The following is an 18768-nucleotide window of genomic DNA, read 5'->3' as shown; positions in this document are numbered from 1 at the left end:
TAATTTTAGGGAAATTACCTAGAATATTGCATAAAAGTAGGTTTATTACTAGACTAACACGTTGAGATTTCTGTCTTACTAGAATAACACATAAAAGTTTACAAATCATATATATAAAAGTAGAGTTTCACTCTCTCCTTATTGGTCCACTTGGCAATGCAATTTTAACAAAAAAAAAGTTATATTAATACACAAATTTAAAAACAATTAATTTTTACATTTAACTCACATAATATAAAACTGAAATCTCTATAGCTTCTCCCTATAAATTATGCATTAATTTTATTTCTCCACTAAGTTGTATTGATCAATTGTATTAAAACAAAACAATAAATTAGAATTGTAACTCTCATTTTTCTAAGTGTAATTTTTCATCATTTCTCTTCCTATAAATACTCATTATCTTATTCTCTTAGTCTATCACTCTTTCATTCTCTCATCTTCTTCCACTACTCTCAAATCTCTTTTTTGTTTTGTTTTGTATTTTTTTTGTTATTGTTGTTGTATGGGTTATAAAAAATCAAATCAAATATCATTGTAAAAGCTTAGTTTTAGAGTTTGTATGATATGTATATCTTATATATTTATTTTAATTTTTTAAAATGTTTATCTCCATTTTCTATATTATATTAACATCTTATAAATCATTATTTTCATACTTCCTTACAATATTCACCATACAATAAGATCATAAAATTGAAATGATCCATATGTAATTATCTATTATGTCTCTGGTTATCTCACATATTCATGTATTATCTATTATGTCTCTGGTTATCTCACATATTCATGTATCATTTTTAATAATTTATAAAAATCAATATAATATTTAAAGATCAATATAATTATCCATTTATCAATTTATAAAGACTATTTTGTTTTGTGATCTAATTGATAAATCTGCAGAGATCAATATAATATATATTTTTTTTTTATGATTTGAGGTTTTTGAAAACAAAAAGAACATAAACAATTGGTTTTTTGTGTCTTTAATCAAAATAAAAAATGATCCAAAAAAACAAAACATATTCAACTGGACCTTAAATATCAAAATAAAATATAATTTTAAAAATATCATTTCACTAAATTCTCTAAAGATGAAACCATTATTATGAAATCTAGCACTATAAATTAAATTGATGAGTGAAAACCAAAAAAATATAAGTTATCCTTGCGATTTTAAAAATTATTAAGATTGAAGAATTCATATAATTTTATAAGAAACTAATTTAGTTTGTCACTTAAAAAGTAATATTTTTTATTTTGAAATATTATGTGTAAGTGTTGAGTTTATATCAACAAACAACCAAATCATGTGAATTTTGATTCAGCCACTTGGTATTCCTTTTATTTTAGGTTATAAAAAATTAAAATATTTATTTATAATTAAAGACATGTAACTCCATTTAACTCAAATGTAACTTCTATCTAATAATTGTACATTAATTCATTCCTCCTACTAACTTATTATCTTTCAAAAGAAATTATTTTTGGTTAAATTTTAATATTTTTTATTTATTTTGGTTGGCTAAACTTATATTCATATTTTGGTTGGCTAAATTAATATATTTCTTATGTAAAATTATTGTTTATAATATATTTCTCATTTCAAAGTTTAAAGTAATATATCATATATATAAAAGTAAGGTTTTGGTCTCTCCTTATTGGTTGATTTTCATTTAATGTTTTCTAATTTTTTTTTTTTTTGCTTTCTAATTGCTTTAAACAATATTTAAGATCCAATAAACACAATGAATTTAACTCACACATTAAAATAAAATTATAACTGAAAATAAAATAAATTATGCATTAATCATATTCTACCACTCAATTTTATTCAAACACAATAAATTCCTATTGTAACTCCATAGTTCTAAATGTAACTTCCATCATTTCTTATCATATAAATAAGCATTCTCTCAATCTATCATTCTCTCATATTGACATTCTTTTACTATCTCATTTTCACATTCTCTCATTCTTTTCTACAATACCTCAAATCAATTTTCGTTTTTTTTTGTTATTTTTGATTTCTTACTTTTGTTGTATGGGTTGTAAAAAAAAAGAAATATCATTATAAATTGTTAATGCTAAATTTTAATATATTTTACATTGTTCTTATTTTAAAAGATTTATCTCCTTTATCTAATTTGGATTATTATCTTATAAGTAATCATTCTCTCTTCCTCTTCCACCAATATCAAATGTTGTTATATCTCATATGTGTTGTAAGAGTTTGATTCTATATTTTAATTTAGAAAGTATTATATATATATAGATATTACATTGTTCTATTTTTTAAAGATTCATCTCCATTATCTAATTTGGATTACCATCTTATAGTAAACATTCTCTCCTCCTCTCCTACCAATACAAATATTGTTATATCTCATATGTGTTGTAACTTGTAAGAGTTTGATTCTATATTTTAATGTAGAAAGTATTATATATATTTAACATTGTTTTCAATTTTTATTTTATTTATATAACAAAATATTTCTTTTATATTTCTTGCCTTTCTAATCTATTCATATTTATTTTTAAATTTGCATAGTTAAATTTAAATTCACATATGTTGGTTTTAACAAAACAATCAACTTTATTTGAGAATTAGATGTTCCTATTCTTTTTTAAACGATCAATGTGTAACATATAAGCATTTTGTCTTGTAATCACAAGTTCCATTTCCATTGCTTAACTCCATTGTTAAACTATAATATATGTTGTCCTATTTGTAGGAATAACAACATACTTATTTATTTAAAAGAGCAGATGATTAAATGAAATAAACATTTCTCCAAATTTTATAATTCAATCAGTGAGTGTACTTATTACTTTGAAAAACTTTTACATTGAATTCATAAAATCATATAAGAAAACTAAAATACTATATCACTTCAAATTTGGAAGGAAACACTTGGTATTCCTTTAAAAAAAAGTCAAGACACATATAAAAATTTATTAATATTTAACTCACTTTAAGTACATTAAAGGTCATTTAACTCAAAAATAACTTCTATCCAATAATTTCATACATTCCTCCCACAAATAAAATATTTATATATATATATATATATATATGTTCAAGATTGTATTTAAATATTATATAATTTTTTAGTTAGCTAAATTTATAGTCACATATATATAATATATATACATAAGAATTTATATTACTTATTAACACTATAATTCGACCCATTATTTGCTTAACTCAATATTGGTTTCAAAGCCAACTAAAGAAAAACAGAAACAAACTTATTGATATTAGACCAAAACATAGGCATACAAACATAATCACTTACACGGAAGATATTTAAAAAAAAAAAACTTATTATTGCAACATCAACGTATGAAGGGTTTACATAAGCAGTTAATTAGAAAATATATAATACGATAAATGTATTGGAAACAATATCAGTCAATGATAAAATTAGATCCTCAAAAGCAAGAAACAACATCTTCATAATTCATAAAAAATAAACGCCACAATTATACACATCTGAACGAAATGGTATAAACATAGAGTGTATAAATAAAAGTGACGGCAAAGCCCGTATATACCTAATTAAAACGAAATAATACAAAAAAGAAAACGAAAAAGACCAAAAAAAACAAAAAAGTGCCAACTACACCACAACCCACACGTTGCGTGGGAAAGCACCTAGTTACTTTTATACCTGAGTTGTGTGTTTTATTAGTGTTTATGCCATTTATAATTAAATTTGGTCAAAAAAACTTGAGATCTTATGTTCTTGCTCTTGTTTTCCTGTTTTTGTTTTTATTTCTTTTTGAATCGATGTTTGTTTGATTTTTGTCAAATCCTCCTTTACTCTGATTCTGCAAGAAAAGAATGGACTGTTGGATAAATTCCTTTACGATGCAAGAAAAGAAGCTTCACTTCTCCACCAAATAAAGTTTCAATCTTTTGGTTCACAACTAGTTATTAATCTTTAAGTAATTTGGGTAATTTAGCATCCGTTTTTAGATCAGGAGAGAAAAATCTAAAGCCGACAGAGAGCTTCAAGTTGGAGTTAGCTTAGCCACTTTTTTTTTTTTGTGCTCAGAAGAAAGAACAGTCGCCGGCAAAAAAGTCTCAACCTTTTCCCTCTCCGCTCGTTCACTGGTCACCGGCATTTCTCTCTCCGACTTGATTTCCTTATCACCTGATTTTCAACGGCGATGGGAGACGAGAAGCCGGCGGTTGTGATGGCCAATCGAGAAAGAGATCGAGAGCTTGTTCCCGTCGCTGATTCCGGCGACAAAGACGATGGTCCTTCTTCGAAGCCTTCTTCTTCTTCTGCTTCCTCTTCCTCTTCCTCTTCTTCTTTGCATCAATCCAGCCACGAGGTCTAGTTTCATCTCCTGATCTAGAATCTTGTTCTTCGTTTTCTCGTTTCAAGATTCATGCTAAATTAACAGTATAGTAAGCTCTTAGTTCCTTTCAAGATTTAGTCTTCACAGATTTGGGCGATTCTGTTTCCCCTTAGTTCAGAATCTTGGAACTTGTTTTACCCTAGATTCAATCTATCACCAGAACACTTTCCTGGAAGTTGTGTGAACTAGCCAAACTTTGATCTTTATTATGTAGAAGCTTGTAAAAATTTGACCTTTCCTGATTGAGTCAAGTATGAATTTGCATTCCTAGTGTTTTTGTTAGGATCTGCCGATTCTTGAGTCTTGTGATGTTTATGGTCATTCATGTTTTCAAGCAGATATAATACAGATAGAGCATTGTGGTCTGATGCTTTGGCTATTTTCTGCAGACTTTAAGCTTGTTCATTAGAGGTTGGGCGTCCAAGAAGTTCATGACAGGCTGGTAAGCAAGAGTTGAAATTTGTGAATTATATCAAACGTAGATTGACCAAACGTAGATTTGACGAAAGCTTGTGACTTTACCAAATGTAGATTGACCCCTTTTGCTATTTCAGGTTCTTCTGTACAGATCAGGACTAGTCACTGCTGCTGCATCTTTTGTAGCTGTTCTACTGCTGCATTTTTACCAGGAGACTCTTGGTTAAGTGAAATAATCAAACAAAATCATGATTTGTTTTACTTCGTTGGTGCTAGTGGTTTAGGGCTATCTCTGTTTCTTATTCATATTTATGTTACGGAGATTAAGAGGACTCTTCAAGCTTTATGGGCACTTGGTTTTGTTGGTTCCTTGGCCACTTACGCAGCCCTTGTTAGACCAGCCGGTGATAACTTGGTTCAGTATGTCGTTGATCATCCTACTGCTGTTTGGTTTGTTGGTCCCCTTTTCGCTGCTCTTACAGGCCTTGTTTTCAAAGAAGGTTTAAAATCTTGCTTCTCCATTTGAAGATAAAATGTTTTTTCTTGATACCTGTCTGTAAGCATACCGATGTTCTTGATTTGCATTTCTGTCTGCAGGACTCTGCTACGGAAAACTAGAAGCTGCCTTCTTACATTCATCATACCTTCAGTTCTTCTTGGTCATTTGGTAAAGTAGCTTCTTTTATTAAGATATCCTGAGATCAAATAAGAACGTATCAGAAGGCCAGTTTAGCTAATAAACTGCTGCATCATTTCTCTAAAGACAAAGCTTCACATTTGCTAAAATTGAGGATCTTGGTATTTGTTTGATTGGTATGACTTAAACTGGTATATTGAATTTGCAGAGTGGTCTGATGAATGATGAGGCAAAACTGGTGTTGCTAGGAAGTTATACAGGAAAGGAAAAGTCACAAGAGTTTGGTAGCAAAGTTACACCTATTGTCTCTAAAGTTCTCTTCTTTGAGCAAGTTCATCTCCTTCAAAAGTCTCCGGAATGGTAAAAAAAAGCTTCTTTCTTTTCTACTGCATGATTATGAATGGCATCTATATTTTCAGCAGCATAGCTCATGTCCGTCTTCTTGTTGTTCTTTAGGTATATATATAAGCTTCTGAGGATATGCTTGAAGATGATGTAGCTTCAAACAAAGCAATAGGACCCTTTGGTTTGAACATGTTGAGAACTTGATCAGTTTAGGACATGACTTTGTGTTTTGTTTATGGTTTGGTTTGATGGTTACATCTTCTCTTCTAGAGTTCATGATTGTCATGTGTTCATTTTGTATGATTTGGATCTTTTATGGGAAAGCAATGGTATTTTATGATTTTTTTGTTGGCTTTAGATTTTTACAAATCTCTCAAGACTTGTGTTATGTATGAACTGCTAGTTGGTTTATGAAATGATGTATTTCTTTAAGAATGAAGTAATAATAGTAGAGATGTTTGAGAAAAGAAGTGTAGCTTAATGAAGTAATAGATGAGAAATAATATCTACTTAGAAGCTATAAGTAGTAGAAGATGGAGCTTTTGCAGACGATAAAAGAGTTGCAACAGAGACATAGGGACTGAGATTTGTTTGGTTGTAATTAATAGAATTTTAAGGTGAATGTGAGGTCTTTGTATAACTAGATCACTTAGGTAGAAAATTTCAGTATAACTTGAACTACTTGGTGCAACTGTAGTAGAATTATTAAAATAAATTTCAATATGGATTATGTGAAAACGAATACAAAATAGATTTTGGCGGTGGAATATTCATTTAAAATCATCACACTGTGGTAAAATGAACCAAAGGCAACATGCTATTAGTAAAAAATTATTTGGTATACACATAATTATACATAGTTATCCAGTTGTACTCTCATATCCATAGTTGAACTTTTGCATTTTTTTTGTATTTCCAGTTGGACTATAATATAAATTATTAATTAGCAGTTGGCCACAAGATTTACCACTATTAATTAGCATATACAAGGTTTTCATAACACAATGTTCATAAAAAACTTGGGTTTCACCTCTTTTGCTTCATTTGAGGTGATCACTTACTAAGTCTTCCTTATACTATAAAGAGTGTTTTATGTGAAAACGATAGTATATATTAGAAAGTGATAAATTCTTGTATTGTTGATTAAACATGGTTTTTTAATAGTTCAATATTTTTTAGAAATTCTTATAAACCTTAATTATCATTTTCATATTTTAAATATAAATACAAATCTAAATATATATTTAGTTGTACCTAGTTGAACTAAGTAATATATACAATTCGACAAATACTATTTATGTTATCTAAATATTACCCTCTATAGTTAAAATGTAATTTTGTGTGGTTATTATTCTTTACCTCTCGAAAATATAATAAATAAATAAACAATTACGAATTACATAGGTTGTTCTAGTAACATCTCTTACTTTTTCTAGTAACATCTCTTACTTGTTCCATTTCCGGTGAACAACAACAAAAATATTAGCTAGGATTGTAGAAGAAGATATGTTGAAGATGACTACAAAATTACAATAATATTGTTCATTAAAACGGATTTATGGACCTACACTAATCAAAAGAACGTTATGTATGTACACTAATCTCAAGAACATTATGTATGTATAAGTTCATATGTACGTACACGTTTATATGTACGTACACGTTCGATTTTAGGTTTAATGAATCCGAAATTACCATAATATCCTCGTCTTCTACCTCTAACATACGACTGAAAACCCTAATTTTCTCTGCCTCACTTTATTTTTTCACGACTTATGTCTATTTTTTTGGTTTCACTTGTAGGGTTTTTACTCAACTATTATAGATTTTCGTCTCAACATTTGATTTCTAAATTAAAAACCTATAAAAGTGAGTTATATAGATTTCCGAAACGATATCTTGCTCTTCCATGGATGAACCCAGAGGAAAGATTTCCGAAACTGAGTAGGAAAAAGACGTTTGCTCCGGCCGACAAACAGAACACGATTGATGAATCTGCTACAAACTTTATTACATGAACACCATTAATCGGAAGAACAGCAAACTTGTTTAGATCTTCCTCCAATAAGTCTATTGCAACGCTAGACTGTCTTTGCCAGCTCAAACAAATTCGTGTTATTCTGGTAAGACTTTACAGCTATCAATCTTGCTTACTAAATCTACCACGGACAAGAAGCCTACCACAACACTACGAAAACTAATTCAAAAAACAAACAAAGTATACCAAAAATATCTGTAACGAGAGAAGGCTGTCGCATAAATCTGTCGCAACAGCCCATTAGTCTACCATAAATATCTTCCCACCCTTTTACGTTTGTCGCTACACGCGCTAAAAACATTAGTCTATCATCAAAGGGAAATTCCTCTACCAACTTAATCTAACGAATCGATTTCATATACGTCGACCGATAAGTGTACCAACACTACAACTAAGTGTACCATCTACGTCCACGGTTAAGTGTACCAGCACTACAACTAAGTGTACCAAAAATATCTGATGTATACCTTTAATCAGTTCACCTGTATAAATCTACCATCAAAGGCTCGGTAGACTTAGTCCCAGTTTCCAATGTTTTTTTTTTCCGAATGGCATTAGCCGTAATTACGTTTTTTTGCCAACACTAGTTTCAGGGGTAGTATAGGTACAGAGTTTATTCTAGTAATTACAAATAATTGTGTGTTACTTTTGTAATAAGGAAGCTTTTATGCAATATTCTAGTAACTCTCCCTTAATATTATTCTAATTTTTCAATGGTTGGTTATAAACCCTTTTTTTTTTGCAAACATAATTGTTGCCATTATTCATTCATTCAATCCCAATGGGAGATAACGAGTAGAAGCTCATCAACCTAATGGATAGATAAAATAGGCTAATCAAACACAAGATTAAAACAAACATAGATAGATATTAGATAGATTAGAAAAACATAAATCGTTGTTGATAGATCCATAGGAGCTCAAAGACTGTGATACCCTGGTTTGCGGAAAGGTTTAAAAGAATTGATTTGGCCATATATGTCACCAAAATACACTTATTTTTCCGGTCAAAGGTCCTGAGTGAACTTCATCATGGGTGACCTTCCTGGAAGTGATTGTCGAAACTGTGCGAGTGAGGACAAAACACAGGAAAATATCTTTTGTTGATTTGTAGGGTATGTAAACAAGTTTTTAAAGCCTCCCAGATGTAACAAACCGTCCATCGAATATGGGTGGGTCCACGGGCCGAGAATAGATTTAGGGCCCACTTAGGAAGGTGGGCCCATGGACTGAGAGTGGATATGGGCTCACTAAGCAAGGTGACGGTTGAGGCGTTACAGAGACAGAGGCTACATCATGGTGTGTCAAAGATACTTCTACGAATACATTAGGAAATTTAACATTAGTTACTATCAAAAGATTTTGTGACGTTAGAAAAAGTTTTTTTACTTTAATTGGTTGTCAGAGCAAGCCATTTTGAGATAGCAAAAAGACGTGAACATGTTCTCTCCACACAGGAAGAAGACAGAGCCGAGGTTCTCTCTATAGTGGAGAAAGTTGGACGCAAGGTTATTTCTCCAAGGGAGGAAGGTGGAGGAGGTTGGACGCAATGTTATCTCTCCAAGGGAGGAAGGCGGAGCCAAGGTTCTCTCCACGGTGGAGGAGGTTGGACGCAAGGTTCTCTTCATAAGGGATGAGGGTGGAACCGAGGTTTTCTCCATGGTGGTCATACATTATTGTGATGATACATTATTGATTAGTATATTATGTAATATATTTGTTATTCAAAATATTTTTTGAGCCGATAATTTTAGTAAGTAAAAAACTATGCAGAAGTGAAAGTAAAATAGTTGGCTTAATGTGTTCATATATACATTTTCTAGGTGGTGATAAAAAATATATTTGTAACATAAAGTATATTTAGGTGTAAAAACTACACATTTAATAGTAACACACATTAAAGATTTGTGGCTGCAAATGGTTGCATAAAATTGAAAGAGTTGGAAATATTAAGCTGAACAAAATTGGGTTGAACATTATTCAACTCATTCATCTCCAAAATAGTGGTTGAACAAGTTGAACAAATTTGTTGTAGGATTAGTTTATTTTTCAACTTTTTAAGTTGAATGGGTTGAATAATTTTTTTGAACTTCTTCAACCTCTTCCTTTCAAATGGTGAAACTTGGTTGAATAATTTTTTTCAACTCCTTCAACCTTTTCAACTGTGTAAATGGATATAAATCACTGTATTATAACAAAAATACAATTTATAAATAACGTACAACAAATTTTAATATATTTTTATTAAATTTAAATTAATTTATAAAACTTTAAACCCGCATATCGGATGGGTCCTCATCTAGTTGCCTATATTATAGAGTTTCTCTATTATATAAAAAAAAATAGGGAAAACCATTGGAATGGTCTTAGAGCTTGCTATAATTTCCTCTATTTATAGAAGAAAAATAGAGTTCTTCTATATATAGAGAAAAAAATAGCAATCTCTATTTTAGAGGTGAGAATAGAGATGTATTAGAATAAATTTGTTTCTAAAATAGAGTTTCTCTATTATAGAGAAAAAATAGGAAACCATTGAAGATGGTCTTAACGTGACCAGGTCTATTCATTAGCGTCTTTTAGTTATACTATTATTTTTCATGTATCTATTCATCTTTAAGCGTTGATTTTATTAGTCGCATTAAAATATATATATATATATATATATATATATATATAACTGTGTTTTTTTCATTAGACAACCTTAGACAATGAATCATTTTATCAGTTGCATTTTTAAAAATTTTTATACTTATGTCTTTTCATTAAGAAACTTTAAGGTTGCGTCTTTTCATTAGGATTTGTATGTTTTTTACATGTATCTTTTCGTTTTTAACTTTTTTCATATTAGTTGTATCTTTTAAGATTTTTCTAGTTGTATATTTTTATTAAGTTATTTGTTTGCTATCTACATTTTATAATTAAAAAAATTAGAAAATGAATCATTGGACTGCATCTTTTCATTGGCCTTTCGTACATCCCCTCAAGCCCGGGAGCAAGATATTTTATATGGTCTCATTCCAAACGCCGTCTCTTGAACTGGCGATCTCTAAACTTTTGCCAGAGAATCTTTATCAGTTGAGCTACCAACGCTTGGTATATTATAATATTCTTGTCACTTCTTTTTTTTTTTTGTCATTAATCACTTATCTTATCAATTGCATCTCTTAAGATTTTTATAGTGGTATAATTTCATCAGTATGCTGATTCGAAAGCAATCCATACCCTAAATCTATCACGAAGCTTCGAAAACACATGGACCTATTTCTAGTGCATTTTAAAAATGCGACCTATTTTAGCGATCCAATCTAATATTCCTCAGATTTTGCTTATGTTTAAGGTATTGGTAACCATAAATTTTTATGCGTTTTCAATAAACAGTTCTAATCTAGTATAGATTATATGTATATAATATCATTCAGTTTTGAGGTTATTCAACCTTATGAAAGTTTTGTTGGTGATAAAAGATGTGTTTTATTTATTAAATTTCAAGTTGGATTAAACCTAGTTATTTATTATCTAAAGAGATAAACGTTCCATTATAAGAACACTAGGATAGTACCCGCGCTACGCCGCGGGATTGTTTTATATTTTGTTTTTATTTTTGTTATTTTTGGATAATTTTATATGTGTTTGTAATTACAAAATCATTATTAATATAGTTTTTGACAATGTTCATTGGTAATATTTTTGGTGTTAGGTTTTTGTTAATTGACCAGACTTGATCAGATGTCACAATTTATTTTATTTTATTTAGAACGAACCTCAAATTGATTGTTATAGAGATTTGGGACAAGAAAACCTTGAATTTTTGCAAATGCTTCAGGGAGCAATCAGTTTCCTACCAGATCAATCAAGGCTATCAATTTTAGAACAGACGGAGGATTCTATCAATTTATTCTCAAAAAAACTCTATTCAAAACAAATAACTCAAACCAACATAAAAGATATATTTTTTATAAAGGAAAATTAAGCTAAGATTTTATTTAAATTTTTATAATGATAAACATATATTAATTCAGTCATTTACAGTATTATTAACTAAAATAAAAGTAAAAATAAGTAACTCGTGATGGAACTTAGTCGACGGCGAGCTATTTCGGTTTTCTTTATGGATCAAACTTAAAACATTGTTTAGAATAATAAAATAAGACTTTTGTCAGTCATTTACAGTATTATTAACTAAATAAAAGTAAAAATAAGTAACTCGCGATAGAACTTAGTCGACGGCGAGCTATTTCGGTTTTTTATGGATCAAAGTTAAAACATTGTTTAGAATAATAAAATAAGACTTTTGTTTTTTTTTTAAAGTAAAATATTTTTTCAGTAAAAGAAGACACAAGAAAGAAAATTCATAATTTTGTATTTTTGCTAAGAGGATGTCATTCAAGTGGTTACCTTATATATATATATATATATTAAAATGTATAAAGTATAAAATAATATTTGAGCAAAAGCAAAATACTATATTCCAGTTCTACAAGTTTATAAAATGCTCAATCTTATTTATCTTAAACTAAATAATTATTGAAAATAGTATGCAGCATAGCGCGGGTCTTACCTAGTATTCTTAAAAGATTGCAAATTAACCAACTTCAATTTTTTTTCATTTTTTTTGGTCAATGTTAATTTGAAGAACTGCCATGAAGATTATTATATTCTCCAAGACTCCAAAGTCTCCAACCATAATGAAAATCGAGATCTTAGCATATATAAGTATTCTTCTTATTAAAACGATCTGTACGAGAATATATACTTTACAAAAATATTTGGGTCAAGATGACATATTCCAAATCGTGTGGTAATTTGTTGTGTCTCTAGGTTCTCTATACCTACGATACTATCAACTCAGTCATCCCTTAATACGAGTCTTTTTCGGCTAGTTTATGAATTTGGTTGTAAACCAATCACATTATTTCTTCTTTGTTTTCACATTTACTCATCGGTTGGGCTGATTTGAGAAGAATACGAGCTTGTGGAATCCATTACAAATTATTTTAAGCCTACTTATTTTAAAAACTAAACCAAACAAAATAAAATCAAATTTAAGATAAAAAATGACATGGAAAAAAAGGACTTATTATAGGTTGAGACATGTTGAGTTGTATTATTTGAAATGTTTTTATTGGCTAACGATTTTACTGAGATGTCAAGCTGAGAAGAACCTAAAATGCTGAGTTGTCAGATGAGGAGAGCAACACATTCTAGTTTTATTGTATTGATGTATACTTCATTTGACTATTCTTCTAAAAAGACACGTATATAATTATCTGACTTTCCTCTAATTAGTGACTATAAGAATTGTAGAGCTCCTTTAAGAAAAATAATCGTTTAACAATTCCATTAGTAGCGGACCACATTATTATGATGACTCTCTCAAAACAATTTTCCCTTTTATTTTTCCTCTTCGTCTTCCTTTTCCCTCTCAGGCACGCCTCAAACCCTCAAAAATGTCCTTCTTCATATATGGAATCATATCTTAATAATTGTGAACGATTGGGTGTCCCTATTCGTTTTCCCTTCTGCGGGCATGCAGGATTCAATGTCCATTGCAACAAAACTGATCAGTAAGACAGTCCTAGAGCTTCCCATGTCCGGAACATTTCTTGTCGAGACTATCAACTACTCAAAGCAGCAGATTTATATCAGCGACCCTGAAAAATGTTTGGTTAAAAGGCTTTTAACCTTTAATACTTCAGGATCTCCTTTCTTTAATGGTTTCAGTGTCAACTACACGTTCTTAACCTGTCCTAATGAGGTCGTGATCCCGTCTTGGTATCCGACCATAAGTTGCCTAAGCAATTCTACGACCTCCTTCTTTGCCACGTCTAATTTGTCTCTAGCAAATTCAATGCTACCTTCTTGCCAGGTCGTGAAGAGACTAGCTGTTCCAGTTAGCGTGGGATTTGAAGATGTGCTATTTAAAGAGAGATTCTCTGGTGTGATCAACTATGTAGACCTTTTGCTGGAATGGAGCTCGCCAAATTGCACGAGTTGTGAAAACAAATCCTTGAGATGTGGTTTCAAGAACAAGGCCTCTCTCGAAGTCAAATGCCTCGCTGATAAATCCGGTACGATCTCGATTTTTATCTTCTTCTTCTTTCCTTATAATCCGAGAAAGGTCAGTTTTGTTAAGGCTGAAGAAGTTTTGGTGGAAAATTTCAAATCAAGTTTTTTTTTTCCCAACTTATTTACTCATTAAAAAAATTACAAAAATCCTAGTAGGATTTAAATTTGGCTATGATGAATTGACTAATTGATTAGTTAATCATATGGTTGCTTAAAAATTATTATTAAATGAAATATTTCACTTTAACGTCGTATGGAAGTATTCCCAATCTTTCATTCCACACGCTAATTATACTTCGAACAAAATGTTGGTGTACTTGATCTAAGTTAAAGTAAACGATTTCATACAAAAATGATTATAAAACAAAATTTAATTCCACTAAAATGGGTACATTTTTTGACAAAAAGGCCAGAGTATTTAATACTAGAAGTCATTCCGTGCTACGCACGGATTTAGCTTACATTATTTTTGAATTTTAGTAATTTGGATATTATAGTTCTTTTATTAGTTTACTCAGCAATTGTTATTTTAATGAGTTTTAAAATATACTGATCATTTCAATATTTTTTAGGTTCTTTTATTTAGTGTTACTTCAATTTTCCTTTTATATGTAGTATTAGAGTATTTCAACATGTAGAGAAATTTTTGATTACATAGTAGTGTGTTTATGGTTTTTTCTCCCTTTAGACTTTCAAGACATATTAAGCATTCTCCATCTTTTTATTTTCTTTCTTGCGTTTGCACAAATTATATTACCACTGACATATACAAAAACATGAAAATTTTGGAAAATAACTTACATGAATACAATCTAAATATGAAATTTAGGTAAACAACAATGAACTTAATAAATATATTTTACCAGCTAATTTTTGGTGAGGTAAAAAATGCAATCACATCCCTCAATATAATTTATTCTTTATACATTCTAATACAAATTAAATTTTTTTTACGAAATTTTAATAATGAAAATGAATCCAAGTAAATAAAGTTATAAAAAATTACTCTAAGTTTTCGTGTAGTATAAAAATGCAATAGTTTTGTTCCATCGCCGAAATGATTGTTTAGATCTGTTTTTTTAGCTTTATCATAAATGCAATTGAATAAAACAAATATTTATTTTCTCGTAGCTACGTAGAAGAAAAACCGCAGAATATTATAATATCAAATGTCATAATAAAAAAGTGTCTTAGGAAGTAAAATATTATATGTGAAAGTGGAAAATGTTATGAGAATATTTGTTGATCTTTTATTTTTAAGATGGTTAATCTAAAGCTTTTTGATACTAAGATTCCTAAAAAATGATACCAATATACAATTAGCATATATTACTCACAAGTCACAACTATAGAAGTCAAATTAATTAATATAGAAAAATGCAACTCATATCATGCTATGATATAAAAAGGCATCACAATCTTAACAACATGATTTTTTAAGCATATGATAGTAACATCACAAACTAAATTTACAATGGAGAGACTCATATGCATCGTCTTATAAGAAGAAGTTTTAGTCTACTTTATACACTGTTAATTATAATATAACAATTTTAAAATGCTACTAATAATCTTAATATAGTGATAATAATGCACTATTATAGAGAGACAAATAATAGCAAAGGAAAAAATGATATTGTATGTGCACCCTCTAAGATGGCACCGACAAAGACAACATTTACAAATCGCTATCGAAACGAAATGATAGCGTTTTTTAGTGTGCTAAAAATACGCATATTTCTTGTAGTGATGTTGAATATATTAAATCATGATAGTTCATTTTTTCATGATGTAGTAGTATTAATATAACCAACAAACACGACAACCCTAGAGTAAATATAAAATATGGTTCAAGGTCCGGACCGATGCCCAACCCATAGGGTAAGCAAATGAAGCGAAGCATTATGGCATCAAATTTCCACTTTAGACCAAAAGTTTTTTTTCTTTTATGTAGAAAAAAATAAAATTATAAGTTCAGTTATTATTAGATTTTTTTTATAAGTTCCAGTTTTATATAAGAAAAACATATATTTTTCATGTAGATATATCCAATTTGTATAAATATTTAAATGAATATGAGAACATTGAAAAGACAAAAAAATGTGAGCAAGCAAAAGGAACATATTTCGGTTTATGGACTTAGAAACTATCTTATGAAAATAATTTTTTATATTACTATTCTTATTATTTTATTTACGATAATGAAAATGGTTTCTTAAAAACAAATTGGCATAGGTCATCCAAAATTGCCGGACCAGTCCATGGAGATTAGGAAATACATACATAAACACTCTAATGAATAAGTAAATTTGTCCAACATTCTCACATTATATTTTTCTGCTGCATTTTTAATGCAAACAATAAACATGATAACCTGCAAAAAAATATTTAAAATTATTCAAGAATACCTATTGAAATATGGAAAATATATAAAAATAATATAATTCTTCATAGGAACCTAATGACTGAAACTAAATAATCATGACTGAAAAAATCTCTTAAAATGAGAGCAATTAGGGACTCAAATTTAATTTTATGGAAAACTGATTGAATTCTAATATTATGGAAAACAAATTGGTAATATCTAATGGGGAATAAATAAGTAAGCAATTATCAAATTACTTACATAAAACATTCCACCATTAGATTATATAGGATTAAACTCCAGAAACTAAACCCAGTAATGGATACTCAGAAATTAAAATTTGACTCAAAATTTTATGAATTTATAAGAGAATTTTGAGAACACGTAAACATCTACAATCTAACATAATTTAGATTCCTTTCTTGCTTATGAATCATTTATAAGATAGAAACCCATAAATAATTTTTTTACATAATTTAGAATCCGTTCTTGCTGTGAATCATACATAAGATTGAAACATATTTTTATAATGTCAAAATAACCTATAATCAAATTGTTCCTAGGATGAAACCACAAACTGATAAATGGTGGGTCTAGATTGGAAGGGTCTAATTGAAGAAGGGAAAAAGGAAATGTTAAGAGTTTTTTTTTGTTTTATGGGCTTTTAGTGAATTAGGTCCAAAGTATAAATGAATTTAGTTAATTAGGTCCAAACAATAAAAATGTACAGGTGTTAGATAGATAATAAGGCAAGTGTCATCTCCTTAGCAAAAGTTGAGAAAAACCTTCTCATATTATATAAGATATTACAATTCTACAAATTTCAACCATCTTACTTATTTTAAAAATCTATAAATAAAATATACATTCTAATGAAAATCGAATTGAAACTCATATCAAACATAATCATATTAGATTCAATTCAATTTTGATAATTAAATTTCTTAAACTGAATATTAATTACAAAAATATACAAAAATGAAACTAATATTCTATTACTATTTTGTCAACAATATGATATTGGCATGTTTGAAATTCGGGTGGTGATCCACAACGACAAAACTAATACATACTTGTAAGCTATATAAATCTTGGTCACTAATTTCCTAATTAACGAGTAACGTTATTTGGCAGGTGGTCTAAGCACTAGATTACGAGTACTACTTATTACCCTTTGCACAATCGGAGGAATCACCATCTTCACTACTTGTGTTGTTATCCGTATATACAATTCTGAGAGGTTCGTCACTCAGAGAAGACAAAATACAGCTTTCGCAGCCAGAACAGTAAATCAACAACCAAGAGAGGTTGTGGTCACTACAGGTCTTGACCAGTCTACAATAGAATCATACAAGAAAGTGGAGTTGGGAGAAAGTAGAAGGCTTCCGGGTACTAATGGTATTATCTGCCCCATTTGTTTTTCAGAATATGCTAGCAAAGAGACCGTACGGTTCATACCACAATGTGACAACTGTTTCCACGTCGGATGTATCGATCCGTGGCTCAAGATTCATGGTTCTTGCCCTGTTTGTCGGCGGAACTCACGCTCGTAAAAGTAGTTTTTTTCGTTGTCAATATCTCAACATTGTAATGAATTTCACTAATTATTTGTTTGTTGATAAATACGTACGTGTTTATATGGGCTGAAGACGTATGTCCTGGATTTATACTACTAATGAAGTTTGTTTATAGTTAAATCTAGTACGCGATTTCAAAGAGATCACACTCTGCATATCTGAACATTGTGTATGATTTATCCTATAGTTATATCAATGATGTAGCTTTTGTTTGTTGATAAATATCTTATTATATAAAGTTTGATATCAAAGTTACCCATTAATAAAATTATAACACGTTTCAAATATATTGATTAGATGTTGATACGTGTCAAGTTTTTTTGTAAACGTAGTAGGAAAGCTAATTATATTCACAGAATTTTCCATGTTTATATTTTGAAAATATTATTTTCTAAATAAAAAAAGAAAATAACAAAATCAATATATTTTTCATTTTATGCTAATTATATTATACATGTGTTATCAATAAATTATGACATGTATAACCAAAAACTTAATTTATTAAGCATGTATATTAATCAATAAATAATGAATAACAAAGTTAAAAAGAATAACATAAGTTATTTAACATAATTTTAGTCGGATATAAATTGTATTTATCGTTGTGATATAAATTTTTATTGTAAGTAAGTACACAAAATCTAGAAAGAATAATGAACTTAAAAAGAAATAAATTTCAATACATGATGTGTATTAGTATAGCTTTACATATTTTATTTTAAAGATTTTAATGCATGTAATAATATGAGAAACCTGGAAAACAAAAAGAGTTTTTAGGAATGAATTTTTGGTTAATTGATGAAAATTGAAAAAAGTATTACTTATGAAATTATGACATATAGAAAAATAATATTTTGAATATTTTTGGATTTCCCAAAATTTTGTGGATGTTAAATGATTTTTTTCTTGATTATTTTTATTATTAAATTTAAAATACTAACCAATACACA

At 29.2% G+C, this 18768-nt stretch overlaps 1 protein-coding gene and 1 pseudogene across 2 annotated transcripts; both read left to right on the top strand.

Moving 5' to 3' along the window:
- Positions 1 to 4179: 4179 nt before the first annotated feature.
- On the top strand, positions 4180 to 6116 carry LOC104757138 (uncharacterized; annotated as a pseudogene). The gene is made up of 6 exons (XR_015587482.1): positions 4180 to 4270; positions 4713 to 4774; positions 4929 to 5291; positions 5389 to 5458; positions 5637 to 5788; positions 5885 to 6116. The product of XR_015587482.1 is annotated as an uncharacterized LOC104757138 (transcript).
- A 7055-nt stretch (positions 6117 to 13171) lies between these two features.
- Positions 13172 to 17938, top strand: LOC147923981 (RING-H2 finger protein ATL20-like). Its single transcript, XM_087493840.1, has 2 exons — positions 13172 to 13878; positions 17376 to 17938. Exons 1-2 carry the CDS (start codon positions 13338 to 13340, stop codon positions 17792 to 17794), a joined length of 960 nt encoding a protein of 319 aa, XP_087349966.1. The 5' UTR covers positions 13172 to 13337; the 3' UTR covers positions 17795 to 17938.
- The last annotated feature ends 830 nt before the right edge of the window (positions 17939 to 18768 follow it).

The sequence above is a fragment of the Camelina sativa genome, chromosome 17, assembly GCF_030686135.1.
Source record: "Camelina sativa cultivar CO46 ecotype springtype chromosome 17, ASM3068613v1".
NCBI lineage: Eukaryota > Viridiplantae > Streptophyta > Magnoliopsida > Brassicales > Brassicaceae > Camelina > Camelina sativa.
Note: the sequence above shows the minus strand (reverse complement) of the source record. Positions and strands in the feature narration are given on the sequence as shown.